The following is a 26383-nucleotide window of genomic DNA, read 5'->3' as shown; positions in this document are numbered from 1 at the left end:
AATTTATTATTATATTTTAATTTTTTAAAATATTTCATGTATTATTAAATTTACAAATAATTTATTAATTTTACTTAAAAATATTTAAATGTATATTTTATATATAATTATATTAAATTATTTAAATATTATCTAAATTAATTTATTTTTCATTTCTAACATGATGTCTAAAATTGATATTTTAACTTTCAATGATAATTTTGTATAACAATACTACACACTCAAAATTAACAAGCCATACCTTTTTATACCATTTTCCAAGAGAAAAAATATTTGGTGTATCGCTAGAGTTTTTAGACTTCACAAGTAAAGTTAGTAGGTTAACAATTGTCCTATTTAATAAAATAAATATTTTAAAAAAAAGAGACACGTGATAATTTTTTAAGATTACTTGTGGAATAAGAAAGTACATTGCCAGTGTACCAAAGACTAACCCTTTCCAAAAATATTTTCTTTTTGAAATTAACCTTATAGCAATATCAATTAGGGGTGTAAATGAAACATTGGTACTCACAAGCTACTCGTGTTCAATTAAAAACAAAGAATCAAACTCGATTTGATAATTATTGAGCCAACCTTGAGTTTGAACAATTTAAGTTATTGATTAAACCGAATTTGAGCAAAGTAAAACTTGATTCAAATGGCTTACGAGCCTTATCATGCTTTTTATATTTTTATATTAATAAATTAGGTCATTGTCCTTAATATATATTATCAATCTTAAAGTCAGTTATTGAGTTTGAATTTGAGTTTGAGTAACTTGAATATATTTCGAATCGAACTTAGAAATAGGTGTTGAATCGAACTCGAATTCAATCTTAACAGGATTACACCCATTGTGGATCAGATAGATAGGCTTGAGCTCTTAGGATACCTTAGAGGTTGGATTCTTCTAATAAATACACTATTCCCTTGCTGTAGAGAATATATGCTGCTGCTTTCTTCTTTTTCTGCCAAAATAAATAAATAAATAAATAATGATATCCAAAAAGTATTTGACTTTTGACTCCTCTAAACCAATAAGGATTTGCCACGTTTACAAATCCTAGACTCCACACGTCACGAAGGTTAAAACTGTCATTTTGCTTTCCTTCCGCCCTTTTCTCCCCTTCCCAAGCTAAGCAAATCATCTCCTCCCCTCACTCCCCCCATTCACAAAAATCTCCTTTCATTTAAAAAAAAAAAACACCATCCTTTTTATACGGCGCACGTTAGCATCTTCCAGCAGCGAACCATCGCAAGCCTTCTCTATGGCCGCTTCCTATCGACCGCCGCCACCGTCATCTATTGATCTCGACCTCACCGTCGTCTCAGCCAAGCATCTAAAGAACGTCAACTGGCGAAACGGCGATCTCAAACCCTACGCTGTCTTCTGGGTCGATCCAGACCGCCGTCTCTCGACCCGTTCGGACGATGCCGGATCAACCCGACCGGTATGGAACGAGCGTTTCACCCTTCCCCTTCCCTCCCCTCTACACGACGTCGTTTTAACCCTCGAGATTTTTCACTCCAAGCCATCGGAAACACCTAAGCCGTTAGTCGCCACTCTCCGTGTCGAACTCAAAGAATTACCCGACCCGGATGACCGTTCCAAGATCCGAACCTTCCCTCTCCTCCGACCCTCGGGTCGTCCCCAGGGCAAGATTCGGGTGAAACTCGGGATTCGCGAACGTCCCCTTCCTCCACCGCCTGATTACCATTTTGCCCCTCCTAACTATTATTACACAAATGTCCCTCCCCATCCGCCAAGATACTCCGGTTTGCCCTACGTTTCTCACCCTCCGCCGCCTCAATCGCCTACGTACTCCGTCCCCGATTCGTATTCTCCCCATTTCTCCAATCACTACTATCCTACTCCTCCGCCGCCCATGCCTCCTCGTCCTTTCTTGGAGCGGCCTTACAGCTACACTGGTCCATCAGCACCGTTAGATTACTCTCCCTACGATCAGAGACCTAGAGGAGGCCCTAAATTTGGGACCGGATTAACTGTTGGAGCGGCTGCGGGGGCTTTAGGTGGATTATCATTAGAAGAAGGATTGAGATACGAAGAAGAAAGGAATCGTGGAAGAGTGGAGGACGACGTCGCATCAAGGGACAGGGATGATTATAGTGATTACCGTCATCCGGATTATTGATTGGTTTTAGCTACAACGATGATGGTGGGGTATATTTTTATAAATATGTATGTAAATAATCTGTGATCAGCTGATGATGAGTTTTGTGTTCTTAATGCCTGGGGATTAAAAACGATCCGAGAAAAGAGTGAGCTAAGAATAACTCTTTTGATGCCTGTTACGTGTTCTGCTATTTTCTTCTGCTACAACAATAAATTGTTAGTTTTTAATTGTTGAATCTTTCCCATTTCTTGGAGTTAATCTTTCAATGTCTTTTTTCTGTGTTGCTGAATATGATGGTAGGTAGTTGAACTTGTGGGTAATAAAGGGTCAAAATCATATTCAGCTATGGCGGTTCAGAAATGCTTTGGATTATCATTTCTTACCTGCCGGTGATGCTGGAAAGGCATTTTCATGTCATTTGTCTGTACCAAGCTTCAGTCTTGAAGGTTTAATGGAGTAAAACTGAGCTGAACCAATTTACTGCCCGTGGGTCCTCATTAGGGTAAGTCAAGTTATGTTTTCTATGAGATAGAAGGGGTTACCGACCTCATTAAGGCATTTTTCATGTTGTTATTCTGTAAGATGATTCCTCTGGATGATATACTTGTTTGTGGTTAATTAGAGTTGCCTGATACCGTGAATGCTTTGTTCGATTAGTTTGTGTGCACTTATGGTATCTCACATTCCTTGCATTAGGGAAAGACACCCATAAAAGCCTTTCTAGTTTGACTCTTGAGCCACGTAATGCCTAATCCATATTTGCTTTGCCATGTTTCAGAGTCCGAACTAACACCGTTTTTTATTTTTGATTTAATGATAATCCATCACTCCCAAAATAATTTTATTAGAAGAAAACTAAAGAGTTTGTAGCAAAATTAAACAAAATTAAATGTTGAAATAAGAATATTGAAGAAAAAGAGAAGGAATTAAAAGCGAAATTTAATTCAACCTCACAGCTGGAGGACATGTAGTTTAGGAGAAAAGGACAACTTACAGCAACTACAGAGGTCATTTTGAACCGCCAATAATAATAACATATAATCTTTCTCCAGCTAAAGTTTCCCACAATCAAAGCACGTGATTCGCCTAAGAACAAAAATTTATCACTTTGGACCCAAATCACAGGATCTGTGCAGCTGTGTTCAACTTCTCAGCTAATCCAAGTTGTGTCCTAGTGATGCTCGACAAGTATAATAACAGTAACTGATCCTGCACCACTCAAAATCCACATAAATTAGTGTCAAAACATTATTTTGGGAGATTTCACCACCAAAGCACAACTGTTATGATATTCGAAAATTAATCAAATCGTACCTGCAGACTATCATTCACAAGCTTATCAAATACGGATGGCGATAGTTTAGGCAAGGAGGCTACTGTGTCTGATATAAATCTGCCGATGCTATTATCAGCCGCAACACGCCCCTCCTGAGAAAGGGAACAGACGTTATAACAGAAAGCAATTGTGACAAATAAAAAAAAGATGGATGGAGATGGAGCCAATTTACGTACCACAACATCATCTACGTATTTGTAGACATCATCTATTAAAGCCAACAGTCTTTGCATTGTGACTTCCATTCCTTCCAAATCATTCGGCAGTTTGTCAACCGCTGTTGTCTTCAGGATGTCAACTGGGTTTTCAACAAATTCCTTTAGTTAGATTGTATCAAGATTCTTTACTTTGCAGTAACAGATGAAGATATTAAAAAGATGCAGGGCATTCCACTTTCTTAGACAAGTATAGAGACGGGTGAGACTGTGTTCAAGCAATACACGCATGATCATACTCACACAGAGTGAGAAAGAGAATAGGCATTACTATAAGATAGCGTCTAAGATTGTTAAAGTGATACATACACCCGAGTCGCTCAGCTTCAACCATACGTAGATCAAGAGGAATTTCTTGGAATTGAGCAGCAAGCTGTCGGTCTCCAAGAGCTAAATTGACAGAAACGTAGGCCTTTATCGTGCCCTCTCCATTCCTAAATCCAGTATCCACTGTCAAATGAACAGGGTTTGGGACTTCCCTAGAATAAAAATCATGGATCAATGCACTACCACCAGTGACTCCAAGGCCAGTAGAATACCTGGAAAAGTTGCAAATAACAAAGAGCTAAGTTGGAAGTACAACAAAAAAAACACAAACTCGCATTAGGTGGGTAATCAATTCAACCATGACAGTGGGAAGAGAGAACTTTTATACAAATAGTCTTACATTTGCATAACACCTAAAGGGGACTAAAGAGCTTTCAACAATTTTTTTTTTCTTTTTTATGAGAAAGAAAATATAACTTGGTAGGGAGCTGATAATTACCATCCAACAATTACTTCCTTTGGATTCACTTTTTGGTGGGAGACTACCATATTATGATGGTATTCAATATCCAAAGCAACCTGCAGAAGTACTAGAGAGAATTACAAAAGCAATTAAAAGAAAAAAAACCTAAATATCTGTAAGCCATCATCATTAGTATTACTTAGAAAGTAGTGACTGCAAAATATTTCATATCAGTCACATAATGTTAAGACTTAATAACCTATTCACAATGTACAATTGTGCTCTTATTTATGAAATTATTTCAATCTAACCTTAATTAATGCCTATCCTCAAATCATTATTTACAGCACTATCAAGTGTTAAGAAACAAATTCAATTTACAAAGAACAATAATCATAAAAAAAGCATCTCATTCAATTCCTTTAGAAAACCCTAAAATCAGTATCATAGATCTCTTCTATTTATTTCAGCATAATGCTCTACCTAAAAATCAGATAAAGAATTCAACTTTAATTATAAGCTAAGCAGATCTCAATCCAAAAGAGAAATCTGTTAAAAAATTTAAAAATACAATAGTCTGAAGATAAAAATTAGGGCACCTGTTCGGCGGATTCGGTGTGAGGAACGGCATAGGAGTTACGGATATCAACGGTGCCATCAGGAAGGACGGAGCCGAGGAGCGTGCCGATTACGCGCTCGGCTTGGTCGGGGCGTCTGACGTAGCAATCGCAGATGTTAAAGATGACGAGAGGATGAACCTTGGCCGACAGGTTCGCCGTTGAAGGCGTACTGAGCTGCAAAACGGTGTGATCGTCGGCCGCCATCTTGTCTCCCCGATCTTCTAGTTTTGGTTTCGAACTTTTATAGTTAATTTATATGGTCAGAAGTATTATCAATATTTGGACCCAATTTCGGCCTGTTTTTACTGGGCCGAGTATTATCCATTTATTCTTTCTCTCTCGTGATAATGTTGGTGGAACCAGATCAAACTTGTCAATTGGACTAATTGGATCGGAAACCAACTGCTATGTTAGTCCGAACAAATATATTGAACCAATCTTTAAAGTTAAACAGAGAACCAATGACCAGTTTAATCATTGGTTTGATTTTTAAAACATTGCTTGTAACTGAAAGTTTTATTATCTAAAATATTTCTGCATTCAGTAATCACATTGACTCTAAATACATTTGGAGTTAAGTCGAATTAGATCCCTAAAAGAAGGGAAGATTTTCCACCCATGTATTTTTTATCTACAAAACTTAAATCTGAGACCTTACACATTGACATCAAGCTTTTTAACACTTGATTGAACAAGTGGCAGTCTCTTATAGAGGTGCTCATGGGCCGGGCCGGGCTTGGGACGGGCCCATAAAAAATTTTGGCTCGGGTCCTAGGCTCGGGCCCGGCCCGAAATATGGGCCTGAATTTTTGCCTAGGCCCGGCCCGGGCAAAAAATCATAAGCCCGGGCCCGACCTGGCTCGGCCTATTTTTTAATAAATACCAAAAATTTATTTTAAAAAGTAAAAAATATTTTAAAATTAAAAAAATTTTAAAATTTTAAAATCATTTTAAAATTAAAAAATAAGAAAAAAGTATTTAAAAATATTTTAAAATTAAAAAAATTTTAAAATAAATATATTTATTATATCGGGCCGGGCCGGGCCAGGCCGGGCTCGGGCCAAAAAAGTGGTGCTCGAGGCCCGGACCATTTTCTAAACGGGCCTCATTTTTTTGACCAAGCCCATATTTCGGGCCTATATTTTTACCCAAACCCTCCCATATTTCGGGCGGGTCGTTGGGCCAGATCGGGGCGCCCGGCCCATGAGCACCTCTAGTCTCTTATGATCGAAAGTTAAAAATTTAAGGCAGCTTTTCCACCCTTGTATTTTTTATCTACAAAACTTAAATATGAGTACATCAAGCTTTTTAACACTTGATTGAACAAGTGGCAGTTTCTTATTATCGAAAGTTAAAAATTTAAGGGTAAAATTGTATTTAGAAGTAACTTAGATATTAAGCATGTGTATAAACTTTGATTTATTGCATAGTTTGATACATAAAGTTTGAATTTACGTAATTATGTGCATAAACTTTTAGTTTTGATTAAATTTTTAAAAATTAATAATATGGTTATTCACATTAATACTACTTAGAGGTGTTCATGGGTCGGACTGAGCTTAGGCATGATATTAATACACTTTATACTTGTTCAAGCATAGCCCAATCTGAAATATGGGCTTATATTTGTAAATAGCTAATCCAAACTTATTTTAAGCATGTCCATATTTAAAAATATATTTATATTAATTTAATTTAATTATTAATAAGTTTATATATGGTCGTAGTTTGTATGCTACTATAGATATAATTTTTATATATTATAAATTACATAATATGTAAATATAAGTTCATATAAAACATTACAAATTTACACAACAGGCTGAGTCAAGCTCAGGCATTGAACATTCAAGGTTGGAGCTCAATCCATATTTTAGACAGGCTTAATTTTTTTCTCAAGTTCATTTTTTGAGCTTAATATATTTGCCCAAACCCTCCCAAATTTCGAGTAAACCTTCAAGCTTGGGTAGTTATAATACTACCTTACGTTTATTTTTTTATACATAATTAATTATTTTTATTTAGTATGGAAATAATTAAAAATTTTATTTTTAAAATATGTGCAATTGAATTAAATCGAATAAATTTTAATTGTGATATAAAAAAAAAACTAAAAATATGATAAAATACATGGTGCTAGTAAAAAAATATAAATGTTTAATTTATAATTTTTTAAATTAATATTTAAAATAAACTTGAGTTAATTAATATTTGTAATAATACATTCAAAGTTAAATGATGATGATATATTATTTAAAAAATTTTAGAGAGAAAACAAAAGTTCATTATTTAAAAAATTATATAAAATTATAGTGTTAATTTAAAATCAATAAACTTTTATAGAAATTTTTTAGATATTTATAGTAAAAACCAGGGGTGTAGCCAGTGCTAGCAGGGTCCGAAGAAAATTTCTATTTAGGCCCCTTTGAAGTTTATAAAATTTAAATTAGTAAAGGTAAAATTGTATTTTGCCCCCTAAAATTGATAAAAAAATTAATTTAATCCTTTAAAAATTATAAAGATATATATATTAAAATGGTGAAATTGTATTTTTACTATTATAAAAATATATAATTTAATTTCGGCCTTCTAAAAAATATTTCTAAATTCGCCTCTAATAAAAACAAAAATTTTTACTCTTCCTTTTACTTTAGAGGCTTGAAATTCTCATAAGTCGACTTTCTGCCCATTCTCGTTCCAAGAAGACATTTTGTACTTAAAATCATTAAAATGTTAATAAAAAACAATAGAAATGATAGAAAATCATAAAAAAAGTATAATAGATGTACAAAATTTTAAAATATATATAAAATTTCAAAAAATATTAAAATAACAAAAACATTTTTTAAAAATATGTAAATTACACAAAAAAATGTAAAAGAATTATTAAAATATGAATTAAAAACACAACAACTTATTTGAAATATTATAAAAATAGAAAAGTGAAAAAAATATATATATCAAAATTATATGAAGTTTAAAAAATATAAATGAATACCTACAATTTTATATATAGTGTCGGTTGGCACTTGTTTTCTCAATCTATTTCTTCACATTAGTTTGCATCTCAAAACACTCCCCTATCATTGACGACTGATAAAGGGCTGCAAGCTTTGGGGAGGTCCGTGACGAACGAGCACAACAAATAGCTTCAATGATCAAATGATGGTTAGTGGACAAGTGAAAATATATATATATATATATAATTTTTTTCATATATTTTTAATTTGTTTTACAATTTTTATTCTTATTGTGCTTTTTTATAATATATTGTAAATTTTATTAATACATTTAATAATTTTCTATTTTTTTAAATATTTTCATAATTTTTAAATTTTTATTTCTTTCATAATTCATATAATTTTTTTATGATTTATATAATTCTTTAATTTGTTATAATTTTTTGCACTTTTCTATATTTTATGATATTTTAAATAATTTTCATAATTTTCACAATTTTTTAATTTATGTATTTGTTATTTTAATAATTTTTGCAGTTTTTAATAATTTTAAATATAATATACCAGATTTTGCCACATGACACAATCTTGATGTGCCACATGGTGAAAACAACCCCCAAAACGACTATTGTTACCCTTTAACGATTGATTGTTAACTTTAATGGTCAAATGATTTAATTGATTGAAATTTAACATTCAAGGGTTAATTGAGTGTAAAAAGAGTATAAGGACTTAATTGATTTTTTTGGAAAAATCTAAGTACTTTAAAGACCTGTTAGCCTTATAATAAATGTGACCTAAGCTTGTCTACATCTTCTTGTTTCGCCAAAGTTACGACATTGGTATCTTTCTCTCAAGTTATGTTTATTTAGAGAATTTTTAAAATTAGACCAGTAGTTGAATCGGTCAATTATTGATTCTCAATCTGATTAGCTTATTTGGTCTAATTAATTAAATAATTTAAAAAAATCATAAATATTAAAAAATATATAGAAAACGATTCAATTGGTGGTTCAATTGATTTACAAATCAACTGACCCAATCCTTTATTCTAAACCGATACTTCAATTGTTTTTCGATCTAAACTATTCCGAAAACAATGGTGTTTTGAAAGGATACCATAATCATCCTCATCATCGTTGAAAATAACTTTTAAGACTTTGCAAGGAAAATGCAATCTAGTCTCAAGCAAGTGGAAAGTGTTGAGACTATGGACAAACTGGTTTGGTCAGGTAGCACCTACTATCTATAACCCAACTTTTTCTTTTAGATTGTTAGTTTTTTTCTTTTTGAGTTTTCTCATTGAAAAAATAGATCTTGTAATAAAAGTTTTATGTTATATATAATAAAATTATTAAATTGAACTCGACATTAATTGGAGTTGGAATCTAAATTCGAATTTAAATAAATAAAACATAACTCGATACTTATCTGTGTCAAAATTCTAAATCAACTTTATCAGCTGACATTCTCTTTCCTTATCTTTTCTCTTATCATGAAGAAAATAAGTAATTAACAACTTATATTAAACTCGACATCCATAAGTGTTGAAAATATTTCCGTAAAAAAAGTATTCTTATTATGATTAATTTAATACATCAAGAATTATCCAGTTAACTATTATTATTAAATCTAAACTTAATCTATTTTTATGTAAAATTTCGAAATCTTAAATTTTAAGCTGTAAAACCTTAAACCCTAACTCTTAAATCTTATTCTATTCGATTAAAAAAAGTTTAACTTAAATTAACATGATTTAGAAAAATAAAAAGACAGCTGATCCAAAAGCCAAGTGGAGATGTTGAGACTTGGGACAAACCATGGTTTGGTTAGGTAGCACCTACCATATAAAACCAAACTTTGGTATAGGGATTAAAAATTTGGGACATGTTTTTAATTGTATTTTTATTAAATAAATGTATTATGGGGAGAAATTATTTTATGAATTTTTCTCATCACATTATACATTGTCTCTTTCAAATTATTTAATAATATTTTATCAATTTTTCAAGTCATTGATACATAATCTTTGATAAAAAATTTACCCCAAACTCGAAACCTTGAATATTAAATCTTGAACCTCAAACCCTAAATTAGGATACTTTAGGGTATGGGTTGGGGTTTGGTTCAGATTTAAAGTTTGGGGTTTAAGACTCGGAATTCGAGGTTTAGGATTCCGAGTAAAAAAATTACCAAAAGTGTATGTCAATTACATGAAAAAAATTACTGAAATATCATTAAATAATTAGAAAGTGACCCTATATGATGTGATGAGAAAAATCCATAAAATAAATTTTTAAAGGAAGTGACTATTATATATATGATTTTTCGGCTTTAAACTTGATTAGTAGGTCCATTTTGGCATTTGTATTTTTTTGGTCCAATTTGACTCTTGAATTTGGTTATCAGATCTATTTTGGTATCTAAACTTGGATTTTGTCAAGATTTGATGATTTGACCAGTATTACTAGTTACTAGAACATGACCGAATTGGATAAACTAAGAACAGGTCTATATAATATTTTGAACAAAATGGTTGAACTGATTGACTTGAAAACAACTTGAATTTGGTAAAAACCGAAAGTCGAGGTAAAAATTGGTATTTGAATGGGTTGAATTAGTTTAATAATTTTTTTACATTTTAATTGTTTTAGATTTTTATGAAATTTAATTAATTAATTTTTGTTGGTCTGACAGTCGAATCGATTGAACTGGTTAGATCAAGAACTGATAGTCTGACTTGTTTAACCATTAATCTATTTATTAAAACACCGAATATAACATTTTAAGATTGTACCACATCGTCAAGAAATTTATATAAAATTGTTATATTTTCAAGTTGAGAGACTAATATTATAATATGTAGCTAATGATTGCTTATATGGCATGGAAGGAGAAAACGAATGAGGTCAAAGACAATATCATAATTTAGACATGGATATAAATGCCCACTTTGCAAACAAGCAAACAAGGCTTCCATTGAAATTGAAGCATATTACACTTTGAGTTTATCTTTTAAGATCACAATCATCACTTTGATCTCGTCACTTTGATTTGAAAGGAATGGCTCTGATTACAACTTGGTGGTAAAGTGCTGCCAGTAGTGCCCCAATGAATGGACCCACCCAGAATATCCACTGCACCCAAAATTAGAAAAAATATCGATTAGATTCGAGTTAGTATTTAATGCCTAAAATGATAACTTGATTGACCGAAACAACTTAAATGATATTAATACTTTGAAAAACTGAAATTGGGGACCAATCTGAATTTTGGCTCATAATTTAGAGAGTGATAGTGCTGAGAAAATTTTATAGGCTTACGTGGTCATCCCAACCCTTGTCCTTGTTGAAGATGATGGCTGCACCAAGACTACGAGCTGGGTTAATACCGGTTCCAGTGACTGGGATAGTGGCTAAGTGCACCAAGAACACTGCGAACCCTATTGGTAATGGTGCCAAAATCTACCACCACAATTCAAAAGTTAGCACCATTCAATAAGCTTTCTTTAAATTGTTTAAAAGAAGGAAGCCATTGATGAAAAGGAGCTTACAGGGACATGGGAGTCTCGAGCACTACGTTTGGCATCAGTGGCTGAGAAGACAGTATAAACAAGCACGAAAGTACCAACGATCTCAGCACCAAGCCCAGCTCCTTTAGTATAGCCAGGGTTCACAGCGTTGGCTCCACCACCCAAAAGACCGTACCTTGTCTTCCCCATGAACCCTTTAACCACACCCGCACCACATATGGCTCCCAAGCACTGCATCGCCATGTAGAAAACCGCCCTAGCAAACGACAGTTTCCTCGCCAAAAACAACCCAAATGTCACCGCCGGGTTTATATGACCACCTATATCACATCATTTCATCAATCATCCAAATCATTCTTGGCTTCAAAAGAGGGTGGGGGTAAAAGTACCATGAAAGTATCGGACTCGAATTGTATTTTGATTTCTTTATACGAAAAATAGATAAATCAATCATTATACGTTAGATTAAAAAATAAGTTAATTTTTTGTAAAATTTTATCGATTTTTATTATAAGTAATTCATGTATGTCAGCTTAATATACACATAAAATAAATTATTTTACTCTTTAAATTAATGTATAGAGATTAATTCATTATTTTTTTTAATAAAGAAAATAAAATGCAGTGGGATTTACATTGTAAATGATCATCCACAGTAGTTTTACCAAGAGAGATACCACTTACCAGAGATTCCAGCAGTGCAATAAACAAGAGCAAAGATCATGCCACCAAAAGCCCAAGCTATGCCTTGAATCCCAACAGTACGGCACTTGGTGTTTTCCTTGACAACACCCATAACAGTCAAAATGGTGATATATAAGAAAAGGAAAGTGGCCATGAACTCAGCAATCCCAGCTCTATAAAAGGACCAAGAGCACAACTCGCGTAGCTCGAAAAATGGAGCCGGTGGTGGCTCAGTATAGTCCTTCCCTTCATCTTGGCTTTGAGCTGCTGTTCCAATAGGTTGCCTCTCTGAAAACCTGTTGGCTCCCAATCTAACATCTTCTTCCCTGCCTTCCATTTTAGAACAAAACTTTAAAAAAACTCTTGTGATTTGTTTTTTTTTTTTTTCCCTTTTTTGGGTTAATGGGGTGTTAGAGCTTGGTGTGGTGTGTTTTTTATAGGCCAGGGGTTTAATCTAAGTATAATTATTTCAACTTTTTAGTTGTTTATGAATTATGACCGACCAATCAGGGCGGCAGCAAAGGGCTGGCAGGGCCAGGCCCTAAAATGGAAAATTTATCTCATTAGCCTTTTATATTTTATAAAATTATAAATTAGTAAATGGTCAAATTGCACATTAAACTTTTAAACATAATAAAATTTTAATTTAATTTTTTAAATTTTATGAAAAATATAAACTAATACAATGATAAAATCATATTTTAACTATTAAAAAATATATTATCTAAAAAAATTTCTAACTTCAACCCTTTTAATGCAATTTTGTCTGTGGATTTAATTTAATGGGAAATGAAGTGAAAACCCATTGGAATGTTTTTGTTATAAACGACAAAGAGGGGGTGGCTGAGACACCTTTGTTGGCTCAATTTTGGCCACAAATATGTAAGCTGAGGATGAATAGAAGCACCACCGCCCATTGCCAACCATGCACTAATATTGTCAAAGTGAAGACTTGAAGGGAGTGAATGGTACTATTATTTTACATTATTTCATAAATTTAGAATTTAATTTTCACACTTTTAACTTTAAAAATTTAGTCCTTTTATTTTTTAATTTTTAAAATTCAAGTCCAATTATTAATACTGATAACATTTTTTGCTAAATTTATTGATATGACTTTGAAATAAAAAAGAAAAATTCACTTAAAAATCATGTACCTAGAAAAATAAAGTTATAATAAATCTAAATTTAACAAAATAATTTTAACTGTAATTAAATTTTGAATTTAAATAGTAAAATTAAAATTTTAAAAATAAAAATATTAAGGCTACATTTTAAATTTACAAAGGGATTTATGAAAAAAAATATTAACCTAAAATGAATTGCCTTGGAGGAAGCGTTACGTTTACTCAAAAGAGTTTTAAGTGATTATTATTGCTCCGTTAGGTTCGTATCCAACATCTTAGTCTACATATAGAATCACCAAAATTCAAAGTTAAAAGATATGCTTCTTTTAAGTCTTTGTAAATTGGTCGATTGATTGAGTCTTAGCTCGATTAGTATTGGCATTGTTGTCAATGTAGGAGGACGTGAGTTTGAGTGCGACGAAGCACATTATTCTCCTATTTATGGGTTAGGAAGGGGCTATGGGTAGTTCTAGTATTGTGTCAAAAAGAACATATACAATTAGAACTTATAATGAGATTTTTAAATAAAAAAAGTCTTTGTATATTGATTAAAGTTTACTATAAGTCTCTATACCACTGTACCACGTCAAGAAGTCCATTTTAGTTCCTCTACCATTGAAAGGAAATTGAAAAATCGATATTTTAGTCCCTTTATGTTAATTTTATCGTTAATGGAATGACGTTGCTTAATGGTGGTTGATGTGGCATTAAATAAAATATTACAACAAATTAAAAGTTTACTAGTCTTGAAAACAAATGGAATTATGCGGCTTAATGGTGACTAATGTGGATCAAACTACATATAATTTAAACATAACAATTATGTATAGAAAACTAATAGAACTGAAAACACTTTGGGTAAAAGAAAAATCAATTTCTTACCTTTACTCATTCTTTAAAACTGTTTTTTAGCTTTTTAAGTCGATTTATTTTTTTAATGTCACGCCAACTACCATTAAGTCATGCCGTTCCATTAATGGTAAAGTTAACGTGTGGGGACTAATATATTAACTTTTTAAATGTATAGGGACTAAAATGTTTGTTTTAATAGTATAAGAACTAAAATGAATTTTATGATATAGTATAGGGACTTATAGTAGGCTTTAACATTGTATATTTTCAATTGAATTGATGGTGTAATTTAATTATAATGACAGTATTTTTGAAAATATTTTAAATTATTCAAAATCAATGTTAAATTAAGTAAATTTAACTAGTGTAAAATTAGGTATAAAGACTTATTTGGTTCTCCAACTTTATAAAAAAAGTCATTTTAGTCCTCTATTTAAATTTTCGTCTCTTTTAGCTCTTAAACTTGCTTTGTTTGCCAAATTACCCTAACATAGATGAAAAAGTTAACATTTGTTAAATTTGTTGACATGACATACACGTGGATTGACATATAAGTAATTAATTAATTTTTTAAATTTAAAAATTTATTAAAAACATTTTTAATATTGTAATTCTAATAAAAATAGATAATTGCTGATGTGTCATATATGTAGATTGCCATGTGTATATCATGTCAGCAAAGTTAACATATGTTAGATTTTCCATGTATTTTAGAGTAATTTAAATGAAGGACTAAAATGATTTTTTTTTGTAGAATTAAAAAGCCAAATAAACCATTATACCTAAAAAAAGCTGTGAAAATGTATAAAAACTTATATACTAACAATCCATTTTGAGAAGGGATGGTATGAAATTAGGATGCCACATCATTTGTATATCTTTCTAATAGTTTAATGCTACATCAACTTTTTTCTCTTGAATTTCAGCATTTTCTTCCTGAAAAAAATTAAATTCAACTGAAAATACTAAAATTCAAGAGAAAAAAAACTGATGTAACATTAAATTATTTGAAATGGATACAGATGACGTGACATCCCAGTTTTATACCATCTTTACTCTTTTATTTTGGAAGAATAATGATAAAATCATGGAATTTGATTATATGAAATTCAGAGAATCATTGCGCTATTTATAATTAATTAGGAAAATAATTAATTTTGGGAAATGAAAATGCAAATTGGACCCACCTTTAAGCTACTTATGTGTTCGCCCACCACAACTAGGCCTTCATTCAATTTCTTTCCCAATGACCAACGTTAAATAACAAGAGAATGACAATTATAAAAATGAGAGTTTTATCAGGAGGCGCTCATGGATAGATCGGGTCGAATATATGTGAAGTATTTATATTAATTTTTTAAATTTGAACTTGGACAAATAATCTAACCCATGAACAGGTTTAATTTCAACATAAGAGAGAAGATAGTTGAGTTTTTCACATTTTCAACGGATTTCAACCTCATCTAATGTTTCTCATAATTAAGATAAAGCTTTTGGAAGGTTTTTAAGAAAAAAAATGAAAAATATAAAAAGAGGAAATCAAGACAAGCTCTCGGTAAATTTTGGCAAATTCTATGTTGGTGGCTGACAGTGGTTAATTGACATAAGTGGCTGAAAGCAATAGCAACAAAAGTGATGAATTGAGAGAGAGAGAGCATGAATGTTTTAATTTTTTAAATATAAAATATCATTTATAGATTTCAAAAGATATAAAAAGAAATTAATAGAATTTGATTTGAAAATTTAATATAAAAATATTTGAAAAATTAATTTAGATAATATTATATATATTATTTTTTATATTAAATTGATTTGGAAAATACACTTATAGGTGAACCTTTTGGCCAAGTCGATACGAAAACTTTGCCATGAACGACTCGCAACTTCCTCTCATGCCTAGCTATGAACGTCCTGGTGTCACGGGGCTAGAACTTTAGTTTGGAAAATCGCACGATCTTAGGCGATTTCTTTGCTTTAAACTTACCTAAGCTAGCATAACTCTTAAAGAATGAGAATTGTCATGGAAATTCTCTAAAGCGCTAAAAAATACAGCGGAAGCAACTCGAAACGAAAGAGTAACAAGAGAAACCAAATTGCGTAACCAAACTTTGGTGTTATTTTTGTTTTGTTTGCATAATGTTTCACAATACCAAACCGTAATGGCCACTCTAGTCTACCACTTCCATTACATTTGTTATTTTAAGCAAACAAAAAAATTTAAGGTAGCAACAATTTTTATTTAACAAATATTTTGGGGAATGCCCATATTTTGGTGAAAGAGTGAAGGTAAAATTTGATAGCATATGAGTGAGGAGTATCTTGAGCTCCATCATGGCAAAGTGCTGTCCCAAACATGTATGAGGCCCTGCACCAAATGGCATGTATGTTACTTTCATTTTGTAATATATTCATATAATTTGTCATAATTATTCAATTTCGAAAAATTATTGTTTTTATTCTTATTATGTATCAATTTATATCAATTAAGATAAATTTTAATTGGTTATACTTATCATATATTAATATAAATATTGTATTTAAAACTTTAATTTACTTTCCCGAGACAGAATATATATATTCTAGTATAATTAATTGAAACTAGAAAACATTCTTATGTATTGTTAGAGTTGTATGACCCAAATTCTTGTTAAAGAACTAATACAGTGGTAAAGCTAGGGGATCTGTGGCGGGCTTAAGGCCGAAGGCACTAGTAGAATCCGTATAGAACTACGCTTCTTCTATTTGACTTTAATTAGAAAAAGATTTTTCAACCTTTAAATAGATATAGTCGCAACTTGTCTTATATCATTCGATTTTCAACACTAGTGAATTTTCTTCTCCTCCACCCGTGGTTTTTTTTCCGAAAGGGTTTTTGCGTAAAATCTGTATTTTTTTCTTATTATTTTGAGATTGTTCTATATTATCATTATCGACATTAATTTTAACATGTACATCTTAAAAAATGTATCAAAAATTAAATAAAGAATATTCATATATATTATTATTTAAAATTTTAATTGAGTTTGTGTCACCCTCAATTGGTTCTCAACTCCATTGTTAAATTACTCGATTTAAAAGCTTATTCTTTTCATATCAATTTCTCATATTCCAAGACACCATTAACACAAACCCCAACCTCAAAACCAAGTCCAAAGTCGTGGTTCAATCCTCTTGAGTTCAGTAATGTAACTACCTTTAATGCAACAACGTTATCCCCTCTTAAACTAACTCTCTTGGCATATCAATGGGAACTCATACTCGGCTATCAACTTGAGGAGTATGTTCCCAACCTATAACCCACAAAACCCACCACCATTTGGAAATGAAAGACCATCTTCTTCATAGTGGTCTTGTTTTGTTGCTTCCTTTTCTTCTGAGACTGTACCCTATGTCATAACAATCTTAGTGCCACCTATGGGTGCAAATCCTGTGTTTGATTCAATGAATAAAACACACCGAAGTGGATTGATATTTTGTGTGTTCCAAGATCGCCGCAAATAAACTTCATGTGACTTATAATCAAATGGTCGACGTACTCAATAAAGAGACTGAAATCAAATATGATATTCATTTTAATTTATTCTTTGATTATATCAAATTTTCTTTGTGTTATTTCTTAGTTTTTACTATTCTTGTCGTGTATATGAACACGATTTGATTAATGAAACAAATGCAAGCTTTTCAACTTTACATAATATGTTTTAGCCCTTGCCAAGGTTGTCGACTTAGAGCAATGAAAATAAGCCAATCTTCGTATGATATTGGAATACAAGCCAAGCTCTCTAAATTAGGTATAAGTTCAGATATTTTATCTTATCATGTTATTCTTCATCTCCTTTTACCTTCAACGAGTCTTCCTGTAAATCTACCTTCAAGTTGAATAACCATCACTAGAATGAAGCAGATTATCAAAAGCTTGCAAGCAACTCCATTGTCTGAGGTTGAAATTTCTGTGTATGATTCGACATGTTTTGTACTCCGGCGTTCTGATCAGGAGAACCAGACTAATTAAATATTATAGGAGTTGGCAGGCATACATCTTGGTGGGTCTCGTACTTCACTATATTCTCGTGACATAGATAGTTTCCAAATTGACTATGCCATCCTAGTGTTGTTTATCATCTCAGAAGCTACTCTAATAACAACAATAGGATTTGCAGTTGCACCTTCGAAACATACTTTGTTCCTATGGATCCAAATGCTTCGCAAGGTGACAGCGAAAGTTACATCAAGTCTTTTGCCATGATTTCCGTTTTAGTCTTGACATGTTCCATGACTTTCGTAATCCAAATACATCAAGGTTGTATTTTCGAACTCCAAGGGGTGATCCAAACCAAACTGCCTCCATAAAGTTGCATTTACAGAAGAGATGATCCATGGTCTTTGTTTCAACTTGGCGGAGAGTGCAGTCTGTTCCCTACAAATCCATTTCTTTTCTGAATTTCGGTTTTGCAAGGCAACGCATTGTTAAGAATCTACCACACGAAGATGACAGCCTTAAAAGGCATTTTGACCAACCATAGCATCTTCTAAACGTCTTTGGGTATGTGCAAAGTGTTTAGATTCAACCTTCTGTCATCATAATTATTAAGTTGCCACTAGGGTTTTTCATTGCCTTTTAAGTAGAGATCTTGTTTGCTACCTCCTAATTTGTTGGATCGGTTCTAAGCCCAAGATGATAGGAAGAGAATGGCACCTTTTCTAACTCAATCCTTATGATCATCCGACTCAATTATTGGCAAATTTGTTAAGTGAGCTCTTGGATGATTTTTCTAAGGAACGCCCGATCGAATAAATTGCAGGTCAAATAGTCCGTTTTTTTAAGATCTAAAAAAGTAAGTCAATTTGGAGACAGAATATAAAAAGCACGTTCAACTGGACGCGATTTTTGTTTAATTAACAAAAAAACCTCGTCTAACTGGAAGTGTTTTTTGCTTTAGAATTTTCAGAAAAATTTTCAGCTAGGCACACATATCAGCAAAAGATCGTCCAAAATAATGCGATTTCACACTCTCTTCAAAATCGTTCTATTTCCCAATCTTGAAAAAAAATTGACCTATTTAACCAATTAAGAAACGACATATATGCACAAATTAGCCTACAAATGACTACTAAATCATATGTCATGCTAATGCATCGCAAAAGAGAAACATTTTTGAAGAAATTGGTAACAATTTTATAATAAATCATAATTCCAATTTTACAAAAATATGTGCTCAAAAAATTTTACAGTATAAAAGCAGTAATTGACCCAACATCAATTCAATACTTAAAAGAATAATTAAACCTTTTCTTTTTTTTCTTTTTATGATTAACCAAACGACGGGTCCGAGTCATCATCACTTCTTGAACCGAGACTCACCCTGTTCACGACTCCAAAACTCGCCCAAAAACGTCTTAGCAGCATCCAAACTGGGGAAATAAGTAGGCTCCAAGAATATCTGACTCAACGAGTCACCCGAGTCGGAACACGCCACGACTCTGTTTCCTTTCCCTTCCAAACTCCCCATAACGATCATCAACACTTGCTTGTACCCAAAAAAGAACCGTTTCAAGGCCGCTTCGATGGCTTGCAATGCTTGTACCAGAGATACCTTATTGCCCTCCTTTTGCTCCGAGTACAACCTCATAGCAGCTTCATGAATCCTTGGCCCACCGTTAGGGTCCACCTCGACACCCAGAATGAACGGGACCTTATGTTTCAACTCCTTGGATAATTTCGTAATTTCAACCAACCCTTTCGATCTGAAACAAAACGCCTCCGTTTCGTTAACCGATTTTATCTGCAACTGGCTTTTCAGGTGAAGGAAATCGTTGGGATCCATTAGGAGATGGAGATCTTCGATTTCTTCCAGAAGCTTCCAGATCTTTTCCAATATGTAACAGTCGCCGGCGGCGGCTTCGAAGCTACCGGCGTCGATCCCCGAAGCGATGCGTTTCAACAACTGTTTCGCCGTCTGGATCCATGATTCGAGGATCTGATTGGTGGTGTAAAGCGTCGAGTTCTCGTGGTTCTCGATGTGATCGTAAGGGCTGGACTTGAGCGCGTGGAGTTCGTTTGGCTTGCAAACGGCGTCGTAGTCGAGGTTTGGTTTGCCGGAGAGGTTCGGCTCTCCCAAGCCTAACGTGAAAGGGCACCGCCTCATTTCGCACTCGATGGAGTAGAGAATTTTCTGCGCTACGTCCTCGGATTTCTGCCACGTCACCAGCCGAGGCAATAAGCTGCCTTCGCTGGTCCTGTTCACCACCGTCGTTTCTCCGTGAATCTTCCACACCTCGGCGGAGCTGCTCTCTCGTGTTAATACACCGTTGGACGACGTAAGATCAAGGATCGGAGCTTCGTTTTCGTCTTCGCATAACATAGCGATGAGTTCGATCTGACTCGTGGTAAGCGACTGGAGTCGACGCGTCCACTCCCGACGGTTCAAATACGGTCTAGGATCGGACAAAACGATCGAAATGAACCGGAACGTAATCTCCAAAGCGTGCAAAGCCGGCTTCAAAACGACCTCGTTTTTCCAAGCGGGAAACTCTTCTGTCTCCCATAACTTCCTCAGCTCCGGTAACCGGAGATAATAATCATAAGCTTTGGACGCCGAAGGTGAAGTCGAGAGCGGAGAAGACATATTGGAGAAACGAAACGGCGTCGGAATGGAAACTTGGAGTTTGTTAGAGAGCTTTGGAGATTTCTTTGGAATATCGGAAGAAACCATCTTTGCTTTCCAATCAAGTTCAACCATTTTCTACAGAAAAAGAAAAAAATATGAATTTTCTTTTTGCCGTTTGGGATTTTCTTGACCGAAGAGAAAGAAGAGATTGGGTATTTATAAGGCGGGCGCTTAAGAAAGAAGAAATTTCCAAAATTTTAATTTCTTTTTAAAAAATTTTAAGGAAGCTTATCCGAAATGGATATTCAGACCAAGACGTTTGAGTGGGGAAAGGGTTTTATTTGGGTTTATTTGTGCTTTCAGTCCCGCAACTTTCTTAATTTTTAAAATTTATTTTTCCACCTTAATTTTGAGAAATTTAATTTAAAAATGTTTCATTTCAATATTAAAATATCTGATTCAAAAATTAAAAATGAGTAAATAGATTAAAAGTAGAGGGATTAGGAGTTAAATTAGACTTTGAATTCATGTTTTTCTTTAGGTATAATGATTTATTTAGCTTTCAATTTTTTTTTAAAAAAAAGAAAGTCATTTTTAACCCGTTATTTAATTTTTCAGCCTTTTTAGTCTTTAAATTTAGGTTTTTTTATCAAATCACCTCAAAATCAATGTTGTATACACGTGAATTGCAATATGAATGACACATAAGCATTTAATTAACTTTTTAAAAATTAAAAATTAAAAAAATATATAATATTTTTAAAATTTAAAATTTAAAAATAAAAAATTAATTAAATATTGATGTGTCATCTATGTGACAATCCATGTGTTAGAAAAGTTAACAAATGTTAAGTTTTCCATCTATTTAGGGTGATTTAATAAAAAAATATAGGTTTAGGGTTAAAAGAGATAAAAAGATAAATAGAGCGCTAAAATGATTTTTTTTTAAAGTTAAAGGGCAAAAATGAAATTATGCCTTTGCTTTATTGGTAGGTAAGAAGGAAGTAGGAAACTATGGTTGGTCGTTATGGAGTCTCATCGTATGAGGTGTTGTTCACCGTACCAAGGTTTACTTGTTACTTACGACTAAATTATACGCTTTTTTACAGTCATGTGTTTTCTGGAACCAGCTTTTACTTTTATTTTTTTTATTCTAAGTCCTGTCCTTTTTTTATTAAATTAAAATTGTGAACATTAATTATTACTTATTGATTTTTAAAAAAAATATATTCGTGAACCGAACCGGCTTTAGTACCAATTCAGTGAGAAGAATAAATTCGATTAACCCATGAATTGGTACAGATCGATCAAACTGAATTAAAAAATAAAAAGAAATTATTTTAATAATTTATTTATTTTGAATCGGTCGAATTAGTCAAATCAATTAGATTAAGATTTTATAATTTGATCGGTTTTATCATTAGTTTAATTTTGAAAACATTAATTTTTTAATTAAACGAAAAATGGTAACTGTTTAAATATGCAATTATAATTTTTTAAAGGGTGAATAATGGTTTAAAAATATGTCTTTCCACTAATTTAAAGGTATAAATATTCTTCCTTTTATATTTTTTGGGGAGGGGAAATTTTCATTCAAAATCATAGTTATTTGAATCAGGATCGGTCAATTAGATCAGTCGAATAAAAAATCTATTGAGATATCATTCTAGAGAGAAATATTAGATTGATTGATCTGAGAATTAATATAGATTGATTGAACCGATAATTGAACTAATGATAAAAAAAACTCGACAATAAAATTGATTTTTTATTCTTAATATTTTTTATAAACTTTTTAGTTACTTATTTAATAAAATGGATGGCTTGATCGATTTAACTACTGGTTTTAAAAAGCATAATTACTTATAATAAATTAAAATTTCATTATTTTTTAAAATAAACTTGCAATTAAAAAAAAAGAAGCTTGTAATAAATCAAAATAAATTTTTAATTATAAAGGGTAAACTACCAAAATTGTCACTTTTATATCCCTCAGGTTACATTTTAGTCACATATGTTTGAAATGTTAAGTTTTAGTCACTTACGTTAACATGTTGCAGCATTTTAGTCACTGAACCGTTAATTATCGCTAACGGTGTAACAGTAAGCTGACATGGCACGTTAAATCATCATTTCAAACTAATTTTTTAGTTTAAATTATACAATTGGTCCCCATATTTTTTTCGTTTTAAGCAAATTCTTTTTTTTTTATGTTCTTTTAACTTCTTCTTTTTTCCCATTCTCTTCTGCTCCTCCCTCTATTGTCATCCTTTCTCCATCTCTTTTAACATAAAAGAAAAAAAATTAAATTGCTCAAAACGAAAAAATATATACAGACCAATTTAGAATTTAACCTAAAAATTTTGTTTAAAATAATAATTTAACATGTCACGTCAGCTTACCGTTACACTGTTAATAACAATTAACACACAGTGGCTAAAAATGTAATATGAGGAAAATAAAAGTGACTATTTAGGAATTTACCCAATTATAAATTAATATATAATATTTTCAAAGCATAATTACTTATCATGGAACATATGTTATTAATTAAATAAAGGATTTTCTTTTTTAATAGAATAAAAATATAATTATTTGGAATATGTGCAATTCGTGGGATGTTTCCTAATAATCCTCACATGGCACAAACAGAGAGGTCTAATTTAGACTGACTAGTCCAACATTTAGGCCTGTGGTTATAGCAATTTACGATTGTGCCATTGTCGGTTCACCGCCTTCAAGGGACATAATTTTCAAATCGACCCGCTTATTGTGCCTTGTTTGGTTGCACCGTAAAAGCCTTACCTATTGGATTGATTTGAAAGCTGCCCACAATTTCTTGTTTTCTTGCAAGTTAACCAATTTTACCAAACAAGTCATAAGAATGTCAAATCCATAACGCCTTGAAAGCCTTAATTGATGCCAATCACAGCACAGTTCGATCAGTATTGGATTTATCAAAATATTCTTTTATTTTTACAATTTCTGAAAAATTAAATAAAAATTTTGAAACGAGAAAAATAAATAGAACGGTAAAAATGACTAATAGAAGTCGATTTATCCTCCTATTTATGATTTGAGGTAGGGGTGAGTATTAGATCAAGTCGAATCGAAAAATTTTGAGTCAAGATGACGAATCCTATTATTTATACTCAATGTTGCGTTTACATTGACTGATTATTTAACTACATGAGTAAGGTTGATGGGTAAACATTTATCAGAACTATGAGTCTTCTATTATTCGAATTTTCGGGTAATTCATATTAGAGTTAAATTGAAAATTTTGATTTTTTTTATTCGAGCTGATCTGAAAAACTCGAACTATTCAATTCAAAATTTAAAATTTTTATCGAGTTTTTCGAATCGGATTCTGCTCACTCCTAGTTCGAGGAAGAGTTATGGATAGTTTGTGTTAAAAAAGAACAGATATGATTAAAACCTTATAATCCCAATATTGAGTAATATGCTAGTTGTAAGAAACATTAAGAAGATGCTCATACGCCCCCTTGGTCAAGTCAAAACATAATATTAGTAATCTCTGTCGAGTATTAATCATTCAATTTGAGCTTTTAATCATTTAAATAAATGAAAATTTTCTGAATTCGACTCCTTTTAAAAATTTTATTAGTTTTTTTTTAAATAAACAAAAGTTGAAATAAGGCATTTGAAAAAGAATATGCAAGGATAGAGCTTTGGGAAATTGGGAAAGTGATGTAAGATTTTGCCCTTTGTTTTTTTCCTTTTGATAACTTTTTAGTAATGGGATATACTCAAATTCACAAAACAATGGCATAATTCTCCAAAGTCATTAAATTATTGGTTTTTGGTATGGTGTTTGAAGCATCATCATCCAATTCTATATATATATATATATATATATATGTAACATCTTTGGTCACATCCATTAACATTGAAAGAGATCCAAGTTCATTAAATCCAAACTCTCCATTGTGGATAAGTTTTATATGGTTTTTGAGTTTATCAATTACTTTTACATATTATATATATATAAAAAGATAGTATTGATTCCTACTCGAAATTTTTTTGGAGGATCGAAATTATATTGTATATTTTTACGATAGTAAAAATAAAATTTTCACCATTATAATAACTTATATCTTTATACTTTTAGGGGTTAAAATTATAAAAGTGTTTGAATGAAAATTTTCCTGTTTCAAGGGGTGCCCGAGACCCCTATCAGCCTCCTCCCAGCTCCGCCCTTGATGTTTTGAACGACTCCCCGGAGTCGTTATACGTTTTCTTTATTCGATTTTATTAATAAAATATAATTTTTTTATTTAATATATAACTTAATTTCGATTTTTGAAACTTTTTTACTCAGTGTTTGAGTAGCTGTATATGTATGTATAACCTTATTATTTTAATTTCGATTTTTGAAACTTAATTATTTTAATTTAATTTTGTAAAAGGAAAATTTCTATTGACGAATAAAGATAAAAGTCACACAATTTAAACCCGAATTAAACAAATAGGGGTGGATGCAAAGGTTAGGTAGGAGCTCAAATCCCTAAATTTGAAAAAAAATTTAGGGATCAAAATTTAATAATTTTTAGTCATATTCTTGTTTTTTTATAAATTGAAATTAAAACATTAGACTTACCCTTTTGCCACTAACTTCAATTATTTATTTATTTAAAAATAGGAAAAAAAAATAAAGTCTTTGCAAATTCATATTAAAGTGCATGCATAATCCTCAAAATAAAAAGGAAATTACGTTCATGCATGTAAATGAACCCAACCCCAATAAAGACACAATGATTATATTTTTGCTTTATTGACTAGTAATAAGTAATTAAAATTAAAATTTGCCTATTTATTTATTAACATTTGGGTCCCCAATAAGTTTTTAATTTTTTATTTTTGGACACCATTTCTGGATAAATGCCTATCCACTACTTGTTGAAACTTGAAACAGAGAACCAGACCGGTCGTACCAAGTTGTATTTTCCTATTTTATATATATATTTAAAAAATTAATTTGTTGAGGACACTTTTTATTAATTTATTATTAATACTAGCAGTTAACAATAGAGATAATCCATGCCGGACTCTCTTTTTTTTTAATTATTGATTTTTTATTTTATACATAATTTTTGAAAAATTTAAAATTTAAAATGTTTTAGATAAAATACCCAAAGATATTTTTTTTAAAAAATTACATTTATTCTAATATCTTTATTATTTAATTATTTTATAAACAAATTCATCAACTATATTAAAATATTGGACTCACTTGTTAAAACTTTAATTTTTTTTAAAAAAGGAAAACTTTAATCATTGAAGTTTTTCACTAATATGTATGATGTAAGATTAGTGAACGTAATGCTTATGACCTAAACTCTTTAATTAAGGTAAAGATTAACTTTAGTAGATACATTAAAAATTAAATTTAATAAGTCTATTTTTATGTTCTAAAATTTTAATAAAATTATGGGTGGGTTTGAATGGGCGGTGCGTTTACTTACAATTAGTAGATATTGTACCGTGAGACAAAAATTAAGCTAAATGCACAATACCGCATCCAATCACCCATCCAAGCCCACCCTATACATAATATTTTTTAATGTGGATCGACTTTGAA

At 31.6% G+C, this 26383-nt stretch overlaps 4 protein-coding genes across 5 annotated transcripts; 1 reads left to right on the top strand and 3 right to left on the bottom strand.

Annotated features, from left to right (window-relative positions):
• Positions 1-1100: 1100 nt before the first annotated feature.
• LOC107919985 (leucine-rich repeat extensin-like protein 2) lies at positions 1101-2735 on the top strand. The gene has a single exon (XM_016849451.2). The coding sequence runs from the start codon at positions 1251-1253 to the stop codon at positions 2133-2135; it is 885 nt and encodes a 294-aa protein (XP_016704940.2). The 5' UTR covers positions 1101-1250; the 3' UTR covers positions 2136-2735.
• Positions 2736-3023: 288 nt separating this feature from the next.
• LOC107919986 (eukaryotic translation initiation factor 3 subunit F) lies at positions 3024-5411 on the bottom strand. The gene is made up of 6 exons (XM_016849452.2): positions 4998-5411; positions 4435-4514; positions 3978-4207; positions 3630-3751; positions 3432-3545; positions 3024-3326 (listed from the first exon to the last, which is right to left on the bottom strand). The coding sequence occupies exons 1-6, from the start codon at positions 5220-5222 to the stop codon at positions 3237-3239; spliced, it is 861 nt and encodes a 286-aa protein (XP_016704941.1). The 5' UTR covers positions 5223-5411; the 3' UTR covers positions 3024-3236.
• Positions 5412-10882: 5471 nt separating this feature from the next.
• LOC107918697 (probable aquaporin PIP-type 7a) lies at positions 10883-12656 on the bottom strand. Of its 2 annotated transcripts, none has more exons than XM_016848284.2 (4): positions 12195-12656; positions 11532-11830; positions 11302-11442; positions 10883-11115 (listed from the first exon to the last, which is right to left on the bottom strand). In XM_016848284.2, the coding sequence occupies exons 1-4, from the start codon at positions 12529-12531 to the stop codon at positions 11023-11025; spliced, it is 870 nt and encodes a 289-aa protein (XP_016703773.1). In that variant the 5' UTR covers positions 12532-12656; the 3' UTR covers positions 10883-11022.
• Positions 12657-19325: 6669 nt separating this feature from the next.
• On the bottom strand, positions 19326-21027 carry LOC107920236 (nematode resistance protein-like HSPRO2). The gene has a single exon (XM_016849837.2). It carries the CDS (start codon positions 20911-20913, stop codon positions 19513-19515), a length of 1401 nt encoding a protein of 466 aa, XP_016705326.1. The 5' UTR covers positions 20914-21027; the 3' UTR covers positions 19326-19512.
• Positions 21028-26383: the final 5356 nt, after the last annotated feature.

This window comes from Gossypium hirsutum, chromosome D13 (assembly GCF_007990345.1).
Source record: "Gossypium hirsutum isolate 1008001.06 chromosome D13, Gossypium_hirsutum_v2.1, whole genome shotgun sequence".
Classification (NCBI taxonomy): Eukaryota; Viridiplantae; Streptophyta; class Magnoliopsida; order Malvales; family Malvaceae; genus Gossypium; species Gossypium hirsutum.
The sequence above is the reverse complement of the archived record's forward strand: the minus strand, read 5'-3'. Positions and strand labels throughout refer to the sequence as shown.